Source organism: Nycticebus coucang, chromosome 22, assembly GCF_027406575.1.
Source record: "Nycticebus coucang isolate mNycCou1 chromosome 22, mNycCou1.pri, whole genome shotgun sequence".
Classification (NCBI taxonomy): Eukaryota; Metazoa; Chordata; class Mammalia; order Primates; family Lorisidae; genus Nycticebus; species Nycticebus coucang.
The window spans coordinates 55,744,611-55,760,832 of record NC_069801.1 but is presented as its reverse complement, the minus strand read 5'-3'; the positions used below and the strand labels follow the sequence as shown (position 1 = coordinate 55,760,832).

The 16,222-nt window shown below is 35.4% G+C and overlaps 1 protein-coding gene across 3 annotated transcripts in view; it reads left to right on the top strand.

The window, feature by feature from the left end:
• The window catches only part of MYSM1 (Myb like, SWIRM and MPN domains 1), a 43,920-nt gene that overhangs the window by 5,089 nt on the left and 22,609 nt on the right, over positions 1-16,222 (top strand). For 2 of the 3 annotated variants that reach the window (XM_053576578.1, XM_053576579.1), the window contains exons 3-9: positions 1,666-1,736; positions 4,279-4,356; positions 4,447-4,470; positions 5,607-5,685; positions 8,548-8,646; positions 10,832-11,601; positions 15,161-15,291. In XM_053576578.1, the coding sequence (XP_053432553.1) occupies positions 1,666-1,736; positions 4,279-4,356; positions 4,447-4,470; positions 5,607-5,685; positions 8,548-8,646; positions 10,832-11,601; positions 15,161-15,291 (1,252 nt within the window). The remainder of the gene's footprint in view (positions 1-1,665; positions 1,737-4,278; positions 4,357-4,446; positions 4,471-5,606; positions 5,686-8,547; positions 8,647-10,831; positions 11,602-15,160; positions 15,292-16,222) is intronic. The other variant, XM_053576580.1, reaches the window with a different exon arrangement.

Genomic DNA, 16,222 nt, shown 5'->3' with positions numbered 1-16,222 from the left:
GCTGAAATAAGTAAGACGTTGTAGGAGCCTACTTTAGATAAAGATGTCAGAATAATCCTGAGGAGGTAAGATGTAAACTGAAAAGTAATGGAAAGGGTGCGTACAGAAACAGTTGAAAAAAAAATTCTAAGCAGGGCGGCACCTGTGGCTCAGTGAGTAGGGCGCCGGCCCCATATATAGAGGATGGCGGGTTCAAACCCGGCCGCAGCCAAACTGCAACAAAAAATAGCTGGGCATTGTGGCAGGTGCCTGTAGTCCCAGCTACTCAGGAGGCTGAGGCAAGAGAATTGCCTAAGCCCAGGAGCTTGAGGTTGCTGTCAGCTATGATGCCACATACTCTACTGGGGGCAACAGAGTGAGACTCTGTCGCTTAAAAAAAAAAAAAGTTCTAAGCAGGAAGACCTACAAGTGCAAAAGCTTCAACACTAGTTGAAGGCCAGTGTCCAAGAAGGTGGTGAGAAAAAGAAGAGTGATGGTGTGTGACATGACTGGAGAGGCAGGCTGGGGTTTTGTCATGTGGTGGTTGGGGTCAGATTTTGCTAAGGGGTTTAGATTTTATTATAAGCAAACTAGGGCATCATTAAAACACTTTGTACATCCATCCTGACCAAGAGCGAGACCCTGTCTCTGTAAAAATAGAATGTTGTGGCGGACGCCTGTAGTCCCAGCTGCTTGGGAGGCTGAGTCAAGAGAATCACTGGAGCTCAAGAGTTTGAGGTTGCTGTGAGCTGTGACACCACAGCACTCCACGGAGGGCTACAAAGTAAGGCTCAAAACAAAACAAAAAATACTTTGTACAGATTTTATACAGATGAGTAAATTGATTTTTGTAAAATTTATTTGGGTACCATGGTGAAGATTAGATGGTGGGGAAGCAAGGGTAGAATCAAAGGAACCAGTTTAGAGACAGTGGCAGTAAACGAAGCCGCACTTGTTGAAGAGGTCTTGGCCTGAGGTGGTAGCAGAAGGGCTAGAATGGACGGGTTTGAATTATTTCGGAAGTAGAACTGGTTGATGTATTCGATATGGGGGTCGAGGAAAAATGAAGCTACAATAATTTCTGGATTTCTAGATGGAAGAATGTAGTGACTGGTCAGTAGTGCCTTTTATAAAGTTGGGAAATGAGGAGAAGCAGGCGGAGATATGTGATGATGAGCTCTATTTTGAGCCAATTCATGTGGAAATCTTGAGTGGGCAGTTGGATATAACAATCTAGAGCTTGGAGAAAAAAATATGAGCTGAAAATGTTTTACTTTGAGAGCTGAAATGAGTATGATCATTCATGGAGATTGTGGCTGAGGGGAAAAAGGAATGGTGGTAAATTTAAGAAGTAGGATAAGTGTCTAGCAAAATGTCTAGTGCTTAATAAATAGTTTCTTGTACTTGGTGGCCATTATTACCTCAAAATGGGTAGACACATGAGGCTTGGCATCCTACAGACTTGAGTGTAAGCTCTGCTCTTCCACTTACAATGCTAGCAGTGCAAATATGCATACTAATGGCTGTGTCACTGTTACCATGAGAATCAAAGATCTATGTCTGTGTGCTTAGTAAATGGTGGCTGTTGTGACTTGTAGTCACATTACTATGTAATTTTATTTAACAAAACTTAGAAGCTAATTTCAAAAAGCAGTAAATAAAAAAGTATATTCTCTTTTTTAATAGCCTTGGACTCTGGATAGCACCATCAGTGAAGAGAACAGAGCTGTCATTGAGAAAATGTTATTGGAAGAAGAGTATCCTTTAATGATTACAAGAGGCCACTGTTTACTATATGGGTTGTATTCAGCCCTGGGCTGCTATTATATACTATCATGTTTATGCAAAAAGCAACATTTTTTCCCACCATGTTCTGTTTTACCATTAAATTGTCTGATATCTGACTCAATGTTTGGTTTTTTTTTTTTTTTTGCAGTTTTTGTCCGGGATCAGGTTTGAACCCGCCACCTCCGGCATATGGGGCCAGCACCCTACTCCCTGAGCCACAGTGCCACTCATAACTCAATATTTTTGAGTTTCTGTTGTCAGCTAACTTTTTGGAATATCTAAATAGTGAGTAGAAATGATAGAATATTTAAATCATTTAGAATCTTAAGTCCAAACTTCCCATTTGCAAAGTTATATAAGCTGAAACCCAGAGAAGTTAATTTGTCCAGGGATACAGAAATAGAACATGTAAAAGTTGTCATTTTATAATTTACAGGTGTTGGGGCGGCGCCTGTGGCTCAGTCGGTAGGGCGCCAGCCCCATATACCAAGGGTGGCGGGTTCAAACCCGGCCCCGGCTGAACTGCTAAACCAAAAAATAGCTGGGCGTTGTGGCGGGCGCCTGTAGTCCCAGCTACTCTGGAGGCTGAGGCAAGAGAATCGCTTCAGCCCAGGAGTTGGAGGTTGCTGTGAGCTGTGTGAGGCCACGGTACTCTACCGAGGGCGATAAAGTGAGACTCTGTCTCTACAAAAAAAAAAAAAAACAAAAAAAACTATAATTTACAGGTGTTATGTGGGAAGAATCTACATAAAAAGTACAAAGCAAATTTTTTTTTTTTTTTCAATAGATGTGCGTTCTTATCTTTGGTTTAGTTTTCTTGTATGTAAATGAGAGGATTGAACTTCTGATGTTATGATTAATAAAGACTATTAATGATAGTCTAATAAGGAGTAGTTTATTTTTAATGCATTCATCCGCATTTCATGGATTTGTGATGTTGACTTTAGAGCAGGGGTCCTCAAACTCCACATGGGGCGGTGTGATTGTATTTGTTCCCGTTTTGTTTTTTTACTTCAAAATAAGATATGTGCAGTGTGCATAGGAATTTGTTCATATTTTTTTTTAAACTATAGTCCAGCCCTTCGGGTGGTGCCTGTGGCTCAGTGAGTAGGGTGCCGGTGCCATATGCCGGAGGTGGCGGGTTCAAACCCAGCCCCGGCCAAAAAAAAAACCACCAAAAAAAAAAAAAAAAAAAGTATAGTCCAGCCCTTCAACGGTCTGAGGGACAGTGAGCTGGCCCCCTGTTTAAAAAGTTTGAGGACTTCTGCTCTATTTAGAGTATATCTGTACCCTTAATTTTCATAAGTTAATTTCATTGTGTTATTTTCTGACTCTCCCCACACGTTGCAATTATAGCCTAGATTATTGCTGTTCAATAGAGTCACATATAATTAAAAATTTTCTGGTAGCCTCATTTAAAACCAGAACAGAGGAAATTATTTTAATAATATATGATTTAACCCAATATATTTTAAATATTATCATTTTAATATTAAAACATTAATATTTTACATACATTGTTTTGTACTAAGTCTTTCAATCCAGTGTGTTTTATACTTATTGTACATTTCAGTTTATGCAAACCATGTTTTAAGAGTTGAAAAGTTGAGTAGTTAATGGCTACAGTGTAATTCTAGATGAATGGGCACTTAGTAATCACTTGTTTGCTTCCAGATAGAAAAACAAATAATGAGTAAAAGTTATATGTGAGCATTTAGAACAGTGTTTTTATCTCATGGCACTTAAACCTATAGTTAAACTTCCGCATACTAAAATTTCATCAAAAAAAGAGGGGAAAAAAAGAATATACTTACTATGCTTTGAACCTCTTTCAAAATATAATTAATGATCTTTAAAAATTCTTGCAGCATACCTAAGGTCCTCCTATGGCACATTGGTTGAAAATCCCTGATTTACAGGATAGGAATAATGTTTTCTTGTAGCATAGTACCTGACATATACACTATATAGTCAAGAAGTATTTCTTAAGTGAAGCGTGTCTGAGACTAATCCAACAGTATTTCTTGAAGCTAGTTATAAGAACTTTTGAAAGGGAGGTGCTCCTGGCCGATTTGGTGAATGTTTGTCATTTTTTTAGGGAAGAGAAGATCCTTGAACTATTTTCTGTGTTACCCTAGAAACAGGAAAACAAATACTCCCAAATTGCCTTGGACAACCAATCACTGTCATTTATGACATTTCTATATATGAAGCTAGGTCTTCAGTTAGCTACTTTTAATAGGGACGATAAGGGAAACTAGCATTTATATAGCACATGTTTTTTGCAAGCACCGTGTTACTTGATTTTACCTGTTGTCGATCCATGTAACAACCCTGTGAAGTATAAGCATGTTTAATGTAAGTTTTGCTGACCTGGGGCTTTGAGAGGAATTGGTTTAACTTGAATTCAAATATGACTTTCATTAGTCTAAGAGTGCCTACTTTGTATAAGTTGCATAAAAATTATATGACTTTAATATTGCTTAAAAAGTTTCCTTAATAATTACACAGGTATTATTTATCTAAAAAATCACTACCAGAAAAATTCTGGCTTGATCAAAAGGAAGGTGATAAAAAATACGTGAAGAGGTAACATCAATTTATAATACTTTTTAAAGTCTGGATTGTATTTTTAGATACTTCATACACTTCCTTATTTTCTTTTTTCATGTGGTGCAGTCTGCAGAAAACAGCAAAAATCATGTAGGTACTTACAGTTTTTTATTTTTAAAACCCTTATGATTAGTCAAAAATTATGGGAGAATTTTTAATTTTTTAAAAATATCATAGTCAGCCTGTGGAAAATCCCTCTTGACCTTGAGCTATAAAAAACATTAAATATAAAAACAGAATTTTTTTTTTGTGCAGATGTTGGAATGCTATGAGTATAGTTTTATGATATTATTTACTTGCCAGAATTTCATCTATGGCCCTACATAGGTGATTCTGTCAGATTATGGAAAAGATAGTTTCCTAGGGATTTGTGGAAAAAATGTTAAGCTATTATCTAATATATTAGGAATTGACTTGATTTCTATTGCTCTGTCAGTTAATTTTCAGTTGTTTTCAACAAATTTTTCCTTTAGTTTTGTGGCTTTCAAAAATTATTTAGAAAAATTAACTATTTTAAAAATATCTTTTTGCTATAATTGAAAACATTTTGACTTTATTTAGCATTTTATAGACTTGACCGTTTATGATCTCTTAAAGAATGCATATTTGCAGTTACCCAAGAGCTTGAGCACTGAGGAGCCTTTGGCTTTTGTATTTTGCTGAATAAACAACAATAAAATGAAATTAATAGATTAATAGCTTACTTAAATTAGTGAACATCATCACTATTTTATTTTTAATTTCTTAAGATAATGAACTTTAAAAACAATAAATGTGATGCCTTAGTTTTTTGAGTCTTTTCTGGCTCAGTATTTAGATGGATTTGCATGAGAGTAGTAAAGACGTAGCATTTCTGGACCAGCTGGGATTCTCACGTGCCTTTCAGACATCGGGAATGTGTTATTGCCTGCGCTTCATACCCCGCCTAAGGGAGCCGGTTTGTGTTTTATCACATTGACTGCCTTTGATGTCTTTTGGTGTTAGCCTCACTCAGACCCAGGGATGGTTTCTTTGGGGCTCCTATCATCCTGAACTAGAGAATGGACAGGGTAGATCTCTCCCCCCAGGTAGAGTCTGCAGCTTTCTTCTTTTTTTTGTTCTTTGTTTTTTAATTCTTAGACTCAAAGTATTGAATTTAGCCCATGGCTATCTGTAACCTTTAGCTACATAAATATGGAATGTTCCATTTCAGACATTTTTTTTTGCAATTCCTTTTTTCCCCTCAGGGCACACTCTCCTACAAAACCAGCCAGTTACTCAGTAAAGTGGACCATAGAAGAAAAAGAGCTGTTTGAACAAGGGCTGGTAAATAGAGCAATTTTTAATTTCTAGTAAAATGGTGCTAGACGCAAATATTGATAGAGTTAATAAGGTTAAGATAATTTATAAAGACTGGAATTTTCTTTTTAATTACAAATTTAACACCTTTAGTTTTTCTGTAAAGTAATGACGTGTATAGTGTAGTACAGGAGAATTCCTTTCAATTTATATTTAAGGTACTAAAATAGATTTAAGCATATAGTTTTCACACTTTTTGGTATTAATGAAGTCCAAGAAGTTGAGCTACATCTGTATACATGACACCAACTACCTGGATTAAAAGGCAAACTTATTTAATGCTCTGATGTTCTCAAAACAAAAACTTGTGTATTTGAAATTGAGTAATTAGCTGAGTCTTTATTCAGATACTTGGCATTGTGTACACAGTCTGATATTTCAGTGGATGTAAATGAAGACCAGACACATTTCCTTCACGTGACTGTCGACTGCACTGAGAGCTATTTAAATGTCCATAAGTTATAAATAATGGAAAAAATACATATGCCAATTTCTAATTTTGAAAAACTCTTTAATATTCAGAATTCTTATATTTCTACTGTCAAATTAGGTAATAATCTTTTCCTTTAAAGTGCATATTACCCAGTATTGTTCTAATTAATTTTAAAATTATGTGTATTTGTATACTACATGTATTTATAGTAGAATATTCACATTATATTTATGTAAGATTCATGAATGCTAATTGAAATATTGTTAATAACTCTACAGATGATAAGAAATGAAATGTTAATTGTATTTTTCTAGTTAACACCATGATATCTGTATGCTCTATGATCTTATATAAATATATAAACTATCTAGAGTTTTTGTTCCTGTATTGTTGATGTTTTTTATATTTTTATCTCAGTCTTTTGCATGATTATCATTTATATAATCTAACCTTAATCAGTCATTTATTTAAGATTGCTGACAGCTTTGGTGTTTTGCCCCATATCAAAGACCAAATATGTATATGCATGTATATGCAAATGAGTTATGAATTTAAGGCTCGTTTTTTAGATTATTGGTGGTAGTTATGGGGATGACATTCGCATGGTTTAAAGTTCAAAAGGCTCCTGGATTTATAGGGTGTTCAGTACTCTCACTTTTTTGGCGGCCTTCATTTCTCTTTGCTGAGGTCACCAGTGACATCCCTTCCAGAGTATTTTGTCTATATATAAGCAAATGTATATTTATTTATATAAGGATATGTAAAAATCTGTGTACATTAAGAAAACATTAAACTTTGAATGTTTTCCATGCAGGAAGCATGGAGTTGGTGTGTTCCCAGCCCTTTTAATCTATTGGTGTAGCTTGCTTATAAAGACGGAATTCTCTCAGGCTTGAAGGGAGTTTTGTGGTGCAGAACATTGAAGAAAGATTTTTCCTTCCCTTTCTTGAGCATACAACTGCCCCTTTGCTCTATTTTGAAATTGGTGAAAGGTTTTCTTTGCACCTCGATATATTTATTTATTAATTTTAGAGATGGGGTCTAACTATGTTGCCTAAGCTGAACTTGAACTCCTGGGCTCAAGCAATCTCCTTTTGCCTCTACACTCCCCACGTTCCCTGCCCGTACCCCATCCCCGCCTTAGCTGGGGCCAGAGGCCTGCCCCACCACCGCTGGCTTCTTTGCTCTTCTTGTTGGTGTCCTCTCCACAATTTTCTTAGTGCCCAAGCTCCTACTGTCCAATTCAACACAATTTCTCTGGATCTCTCCTGTCTCTAGAAGTGTTCTACACTACCGAGTTACTTAACTTGCCTATATCCCATAATAGAGATAACTAGTTCTTCAGTTAAGTTGATCTCAGCTAGGTGCTAAGAGCAATCTTAAGTAATTAATTTATACTTAATAATTTTCCCAGAAGTACTTAGAGTTTTAAGAAATTGTCATCAGATTTTCTAATAATATCAGAAATAAGTTTATAAATTAAGGTTTATCATTTAAGTCAGTTCTTTGAAGATGATTTGCTACCGTAAGGCATTTACAGGTTACTGCCTAACCTGTAAATCTGACGCTGGGGTCAACTTTCAGAGTTGTGTCTAGTTTTTGTTTTTCTTAGTTTTAAGAATTCTAAAAAATTAGAATTGTTGAGCTAGGTGGTATCCTATATTGAGAATATTATATAAAGGATTTGTGTACAGTATTAGGTAATAGTTAGACTTGATACTAAATTCCTTTTACCTTTGAAATTACATGTGTACTTTTCTGTACTTTAGAATGCACAGGAGTTCCCTGAGTGCTCAGTTTTTTCCCTTTGCCACTTCAGTGTTAGGAGGTGAATTGCCTTTGATGCCAGAAGGGTGTCAGGAGGCATTAGTTGGAGGTCAGCCTCTTTTGTATTTCAGTCTTTTAGCTTTCACTGTGACATCTGTATAGAGCAAAAGTCTCTGCTATGATACGTCTAATGAATATTGCAAGATAAAAAATTTTGGTTAAAATAAAAAATATTGAGAAATTCGCAGGGAACATGTTCAGTTGATCATTTAAGTGGAAAACATACTCTGCCTCAATTTCAGTCACTCATTTATTTGAAAAAGTTATTTTAGATTTGTAACATCGTCACGTGCAGTAGGGATTCAGACGGTCAGGGAATAGAAGCGGTACGTCTTCATTTAGCTGTTTTTTTGTTTTTTTCTAAAGGAATTCGTAAATCGTTGCAGTCAATATTCCGTAGTGGTGGGCTTTGATTTTATGAGCACAGTCTGCATAGAAGGCTTCATTGTATGCTTTAGAAAGTTAATAAAGATGGAGGCTTTTAAAATATTTTTTAATATGTGGCAGTTGCTTGGAATATTCATAAGTAAGTTAATCAAAAGCATTTTTTTTCCATTTTGATAACATAGGCTAAATTTGGCCGAAGGTGGACCAAAATTGCAAAGCTAGTTGGAAGTCGCACTGTTTTACAAGTGAAGAGTCATGCCAGACAGTATTTTAAAAATAAGGTAAGCAGGATATGAGGGACTTTACCTAACAACCACAGTCAGTATAACCTAATTCTCTGTATCTTCAATGAATCTCAAACAATAAAAAACAAGGTAAGCAGAATAAAAATATCATAATAATGATAATATCTAAAATAGACAAAATTAGAGCAGAAATACGTCTTTAACTCATGTTAAAGTTTTATAGTGAAAGTATTTTATGCCCAAATAATACTATACAGGTGATTCATTCGAAACCTCAGAGCATACCTTCAGTGTTTTGAGTGTTGCTGTTAAATGAGTTATCATTTTATTACACTTAATTTCATGAAGTTAAATAGAAGGACAAAATATTAATTGCTCAAAAACATAAAACAAATTGTGTTCTAAAGAGAAAACTCTTAGAGGTCTTATTGTTTCCTCTGGAAAATTTCTTTTTAAAATATTTGCATTATAGGAACTCTAAGAATTATTGGAGCTCAGGGAACATAAATGCTATCATTATTCTGAAATCTGTTTAATAGCAGTGAAATTTTTGCCATTGTTACGAAGAATTGTCTGAAACTTTAATTGCAGTGTAAAGAAAAGTGTAGTTGTGGTCTAGTTCCTTAATATTTCAGGTAATTTCTACTGTATTCAACATTTACTATTGTATTTAGAATTTTGGTATATGTTCTGTTTAAGCTCTAGAAACTTAACCATATAAAATTTGGAAGTATCTTAGATTAAATTGGTGTTTTATTATAAATAATGGGCTCTACTCTGAATAAAAGATTTGTCTTAGGGTTAGCTGGACGTAGGTAGTAGTTAATGGAATTCATTCATCATACATCATCATCTGCTCTCTCTTATAACCAAAGAAGAACATTTTCTAGGCAGCTCACTAAGGTTGAGGTATTAAGGAACAGAGTAAAGCTTAACTTGGTTCTTCTTATTCCTGTGCTTATAAACCTGGAACATGTGGTATATCTTGGGATTCCAGGTTTACTTGTAGACCTAGGGTAGAAGGATACATTTTTGAGATTATAATAGACATTAATATATTATGAAATCTAATACATCTAATTTCATATGAATTTTTTGCAATTATAAACAGGAGACTTCAAGTAGAACGCAGGGTTATTAAAGACGATTTCAATTTCAGGCTGTGTTTGCACATCTCTTTTTCCTTCCTGTTGCCCTTTCATTTTCTACATAGTAAACCAGTTAACCTCAAATAGATGGGTGTGGCATTCTCTTTCTGAGAGCTGTCAGATATGTCAGTTATTTATAAGGCTTCTCAAAAACTTTGTATATAAAGATTTTATTTCAGGATGGTGCCTGTGACTCAGTGAGTAGGGCGCTGGCCCCATATACTGAGGGTGGCGGGTTTGAACCTGGCACCAGCCAAACTGCAATAAAAAAATAGCCGGGTGTTGTGACAGGCGCCTGTAATCCCAGCTACTCAGGAGGCTGAGGCAAGAGAATCGCCTAAGCCCAAGAGCTGGAGGTTGCTGTGAGCTGTGACACCACGACACTGTACCAAGGGCGATAAAGTGAGACTCTGTTTCTAAAAATAAATAAATAAAATAAAGATTTTATTTCAAATTACATTTGCTTAGTGACTTCCATTATCTTTTCCTTGTTATATTGCCAGATATTGGTGTCTGTGATAACAAGATATGGAAGATAATTTCATGGCTTGGAAATATAAGTTCTATAATATTGGAGCTGCATTAAGTGAACCTGCAAAAAAACAATTTGTTTCTGTTATCCCTGTATTTAAATGAAAATGGTTTTAGTTTACTAAGTGAAGGTATCCTGAAGTTAAGTATTATTTTAGCATTGTAAGAAATGACCAGCTGAGGTATCAAACATTCTGAGAAATAAGCCTTTAGAAATCTTAATATCTTATAGAACAGCTTACTATGATAGTTACCAGTTCATTCTCTACATTTGATCTGAGCCAGATCCCTACTTTAACAGTGAAAAATAAGTAGTAGTTACATATAAATCATGATTATTTGATTACTAAAAATCACCAGTCCATGAATGTATTTATAGAAATTTAAAATGCAGGTGTAAACCCTTGGAGGAAAAGCACATTAAAGGTGTAATGTACCATTCACAAGTACTCAGTTTAATAGCTTTGTATTTATCTTGCTTTTTGTGCCAGTCATTACATTTTAAAATCTTAATATTGGGGTTTTATTCTGATTTTAACAAGGTAAAATGGGGTCCAGAGACAGAAACAGCCAAGCAGAAGAGCAGCGGTAATCCTCAGGTGAGAAATGAAGGCACAGGGACAGAGGCCTGGGCATCGTCGTGTCTAAGGGGACGTGCTGACCCCAACTTGAATGCTGTAAGAATCGAAAAGTTATCCGATGATGAGGAAGTAGACATCACAGATGAAGTGGATGAGTCGTCTTCTCAAACACCCCCAAAGAATTCTAGCCGCAGTCTCTTAGTAGACCTTCCTGATAGCAAAATGCAGGGAACCAATCACGGAGAATCCATTGCTTCAGACAGCCAGAAAGCTCCCTTTTATAAATCTTCCAGGCACTATCTTCAGAATGTAAAGCAAGATGAAACCAAAAAACTTTCAAGCTCAGAAATTACATTGTGGACTGAAAAACAGAGCAACAGTGACAACAAATCAGCTGATTTAAATAATCAGAGATGTAATAAACTGATGCAAAATTGTAATGAGCATGATGGAAGTGGAATGATAGATGATACGAGGCGGTTGCCTTCTCCAGAACCTTGTGAAATTCAGAAAGATTTGAGTGGTAATGAAATGCTTTTTCATTCTTCTTGCCAAGTGGTGGAGGAAAGCCACGAGGAAGAAGAGCTTAAGCCACCAGAACAGGAAGTAGAAATAGATAGAAATACCATTCAAGAAGAAGAAAAACAAGCAATTCCTGAATTTTTTGAGGGTCGTCAAGCTAAAACACCAGAACGCTATTTGAAAATTAGAAATTACATTTTGGATCAATGGTAAGAAAGAATTAATTTTAGATGCTGTTTTAAAAAGCTGATTCTCTGAAGTATTTTAATTAGGCCTGTGCAGAATTTAGAATTTTGCTAGTGAATAAAGAGCTTTCATTTCAGTAGTATCATTTCAGTAGGCAAGATTTAAAATTTCTCAGACTGAAACTTTTTTGAAACCTTTAGTAAACATTGTCATCTGTAACTACCATAACCCAACTGTCCGTTAGAGAGTTTGGGCCTAGAAAAAGAGGCTAAATTGTGCTTTATGGGGCAATTTCTTAAGACAGTGTTACGAGGCTGTGAATAGAGAATGCTGCAGTAGAAAAGGAAATTTCAGGTTTATCATGTGCTTTAAATACAGAGAAAAAAATTGACGGTAGAGGAATAATACCATTAAATGTGGCTAGATTGCAGAAACTGTTCTCATAAACAGCTATCTTAAATGCTTTCAACTTTGAACTTGTGATATATAATGTGTTAATAATTTCTATATCCAGCTTCATCAGGATACAGGAAGTTTACCCTCTAAACTGTCAGTACCTTTTATTTGAATTCTTTACTGGGGTGTTGGGAACGAAAAAATTTCTACCTTACTAACCTAACTATTCTGAAAGTAATTTCAGTTTTTCATTATATCTTAATTAAGCCATCATTAGACATTCATAATTGTCATTACCATTTCAGAAGCTATTTATATAGGACCATTTTATACAGTTTCCCAGTTACTTGAAGTATAATTTCTGGTTAGGGTGGCATCATAGTAAAAAATACTTGTAAAGAACAGCTCCTGACATTTACTGAGTGCTTTACAGTTTTCAGAAAGCTTTTCTGTATCATCTCATTTGATGGCTTCCGACTGTTTTGTGAAACAGGCCGGTGGTGTTGTCTCCATGTGCTACAGCATGATTCTGAGAGCAGGAGAGGTTTAGGGACCTGCCACTGACACAGGACGGACTCCAGTCCATGTCTTGATTCTATAAATCACTCTTTCTGATAACAGAGCATTGCCTAATTCACATTTCTGAAAAAGATGAATTAGATCTCTATTGCTATCCACTTTGGGTTTTGGAAATAAAGAGGATGAATGGCCAAAGTTGGAGGACCTTGAAATAATAACTAACACAAAATGTCTATGTGAATGATCAGGGTATACTTAATGTTATTTTCATCAAATTCTGTTATTGACTATTTTGAATTTGGGATTCTAAATAAGGCAGAATAATTTACATGGCACTACCTTGTATGGCAGTAGTTTCCTGAGCCATTTGCCTTGATGCATGAAACTAGTTAGGTATTGCTGTTTCAGTGTGGTGATTTAGCAGAATTGTGTGAAAATGAAACATTTGAACAGGAACTAAAATCTATTCTCTTCAGAATTAAAAGAAAGCATGGATAGGCACTGGAGATGATAAAAAAAGAAGTAGAAGGAAGAGTTATAAAGAGTCTGGCCACATTTGTTTGTAGGTAAAAATTCCCATTCCTAAAGTAGATACAGTTGACTCCCTGTTCAGGGGACTATTTTTATTAAATAGTAACTAGTCCCACAACTGCGTGTCCACCAAATGCCACGTCACGTTATTTAGATCATCTATAGTCAGCTTGACCACCTCGGCTTCATCTCATAGAGGAGAAAAATGAGGCTCACGGAGGATAAGGAACTTGTTTCAGGTCACGCTAGATGAAGGTGACTTTAAAGTCTATGGTCTTGACTCTGTTTTCACACTTCCAGCTTAGGGCCTGACCCTGGCTTTGAGCTCTACCTCACATGCACCCCCTTGCTGCCATCACCCCCACTGTTCTGGCAAGCTTTGCTTCCTTGTGTCAATCAGGTCTGCAAAGGGAAGTCAGAGGCTTCTCTGGCCACCGAGTCTAAAATACCTGAGCTATCCATTCCCTTCTCATTCTGTGTTCTCTAGCCTTACATTTCATTTTGTTCATAGAACTTATCACTACCCCCAAGTTACTTTTCGTGGATCAGAACCTGGGCTGGGATATCCACACACATATATATATCACGTTGTTTTCTGCGTACTGTCTCCTTTCTAACCAGTCCCCATGGTAACGCAGGCAACGTCAGGACAGGTTTTTGTCTGTTTAGTTTGTTGTTAAATCTCCAGTGCTCAGAACACTTGGAATATAGAAGGTACTTGATTTGTTAGGGAGAAAAGTTTGAACGTGTGAATCATCACTGTTTCGTGAACAGATAATTTTAGAGTTGTTCCCATTTGTTCAACACCGTGCTAAATTTCTGAGTTGTGTTTAAAGCCTTTTGATTTGAGTAATCTTCAATTAAATCAATTTTAGTTTTTCAGATTACGTATAGCTTTTTTTTTTTTTGTAGCCATGCTCTTTCCTTTTCCTGCTTTCTTGCCTTCATTTTTGTAGTTTGTTTCCTTTTCTGTCGAGCACACTGAAGTCTCAGCTTTGCTGTGGAAGCCGTGATACCCTCTCACATCACAGATTCCTTTTCAGCTTCCCTTCTGCTTAGGCTGCCCTATCTCTCTAAATAGTTTGTGCCTGTTGGTCTCATTCTGTGCCCTTTTGACTTTTTCTTCCTAGCACTTGTTATATTAATGTAATAGAATGTGAGATTTGTGAGGTCAGAAACTGTATATTGTTCATCCCTCTATCCCTAGTGCCTCGAACAATACCTGGTGTGTGGGACACAAAATAAACATTTATGAAGTAAAATAATGATTGAATAAGAAATACTCATATCATATGATGTAGCTGAATACCTAGTTTAAATATCTGTTCTTGAGTCCTGATTTCTGTTAAGTACAAGTACATATATGCTTTAATCACTCTGACCACTTTGTTTCCTCCTTTCTAAAATGAAAATAATAAAATCTACTCATAGAGTCCTGAAGACTGAGGATGTGTGACTCCACAGCACAGCATTTGGCAGAAGCACTCAGTAATTGGTTTCTCCTTGGTTTTCTGTTACTCTTAAATTTTATATCATACTGTCTAGCATGGTACATTAGGTATATTCAGTAAATAGATATCTTGTTATATGAGCCTTTTATATCTTTCATAGTTTGGGGGATTTTCAGATTCCTTTGATGTTTCCTATAATGTCTTTCTGTTTTTCGCTGACAGTAAGCCCTTAATATTTATTAGCATATGATTAAAGAAATACAAAACTTTCAAGCATTTATAAGATAACTGGTAAGGATAAACCTAAGTAATATCTTTAAATTGGAAAAGTCTAATGCTAAATCCTTTTAATGTATTATAAAAGTACCCTTTTTATTTAAAGATTCAATTTGGACTTGTACATAAATAATGTATAACTTCAAGTTCTGGGATAACTGGAATCTATTCAATTTAATATTGGGGAAGAAATAATTGTAAAAATTACATTATACTTACAAGTATATTATTTTAAAATATTTTTTTAAAAAATGCACTTGCTTATTATGTATTAGTATCGTATTTACCACACATTTACACATTGAAAGGGGTAAAATTTTTAAGATTTCAAATGTTGAAAGTTATCCCCAGAAATCTTGTATCATGTTTTTATTTGTCTAAAATAATTGTATTTCCATCTCTTAATTAGGGAGATATGCAAACCGAAATACTTAAATAAGACCTCAGTACGTCCTGGCCTGAAGAACTGTGGGGATGTTAATTGTATTGGACGGATTCATACATACCTCGAATTGATAGGAGCAATCAATTTTGGATGTGGTAAAAATAAAACCCAACAATGTCTTTTACTCAACATTTTTTATTTTTACAGCACGTGTTCACTTCTATGATGGCTAGAATTCAAGTAGATTTAGATATAAGGAATTCAGAGAGATGCTGTAATATTATGGAATAAATGTGTCATTAAGATTTTGCTGTAAAACATATTTCATTTGATTAAACTGTGTTTCCCTTTGACCCACAATGGAAATTGAGGGTGTACTTTTAAAGGAAAAATATTCAATGTACGTAAGAATTAAGAACAATTCTTTGGTGGGTAAAAGTAAGATTATTTTATGAAAAGTCTAATCCTAGCCCATTTAACTTTGCAAATACTGTTCTCGTGCTACGTGCTAGACATGCTGTCTAGCAATGTTTAAAGAAAAGAAATAATTTATGAGCCTCTATCAAATGTAATAAAAGCACCAGAGTACTTTTCATAGAAGAAATTTTCTTTTACCCTAGTGTTTTTCAAATTTAAAGCTGATGAATATGCATAGTTTAAAATGTACTCCACCTTCCTGTTGAATTAACATGCCACAAACTCTTTACAGGAAGGGAATAGCTATTCACAGTTACAAAATCAGGCGATCAAAACCTTGCAACCGTGGTTTAAAAGAATATATTCTGTACTCTTTATTATGAAAATGAGAGAGCTAACCAGAAAGTTTTCTATCAGATACGATTTTATTTTATAGAGAAATAGGTAAAATTTACAGTCTTCCTCCGGGTCTGTCCTTCACTTCAGTGCCTTTGTTTGCCCAAAGCCCTGTATACCGAGACAAGCTTTTCAGGAAAACTAAGGCAGTTTAGCTTTCTCAGCCACTAAACAAAAAATGAAATCATGTTTTCTATACTAGACTGCCAAAATTAGCAAAGTAGGCCTAGCACTCATTTAATCAGGAGTTAAATTACCCATTATTTGACTATT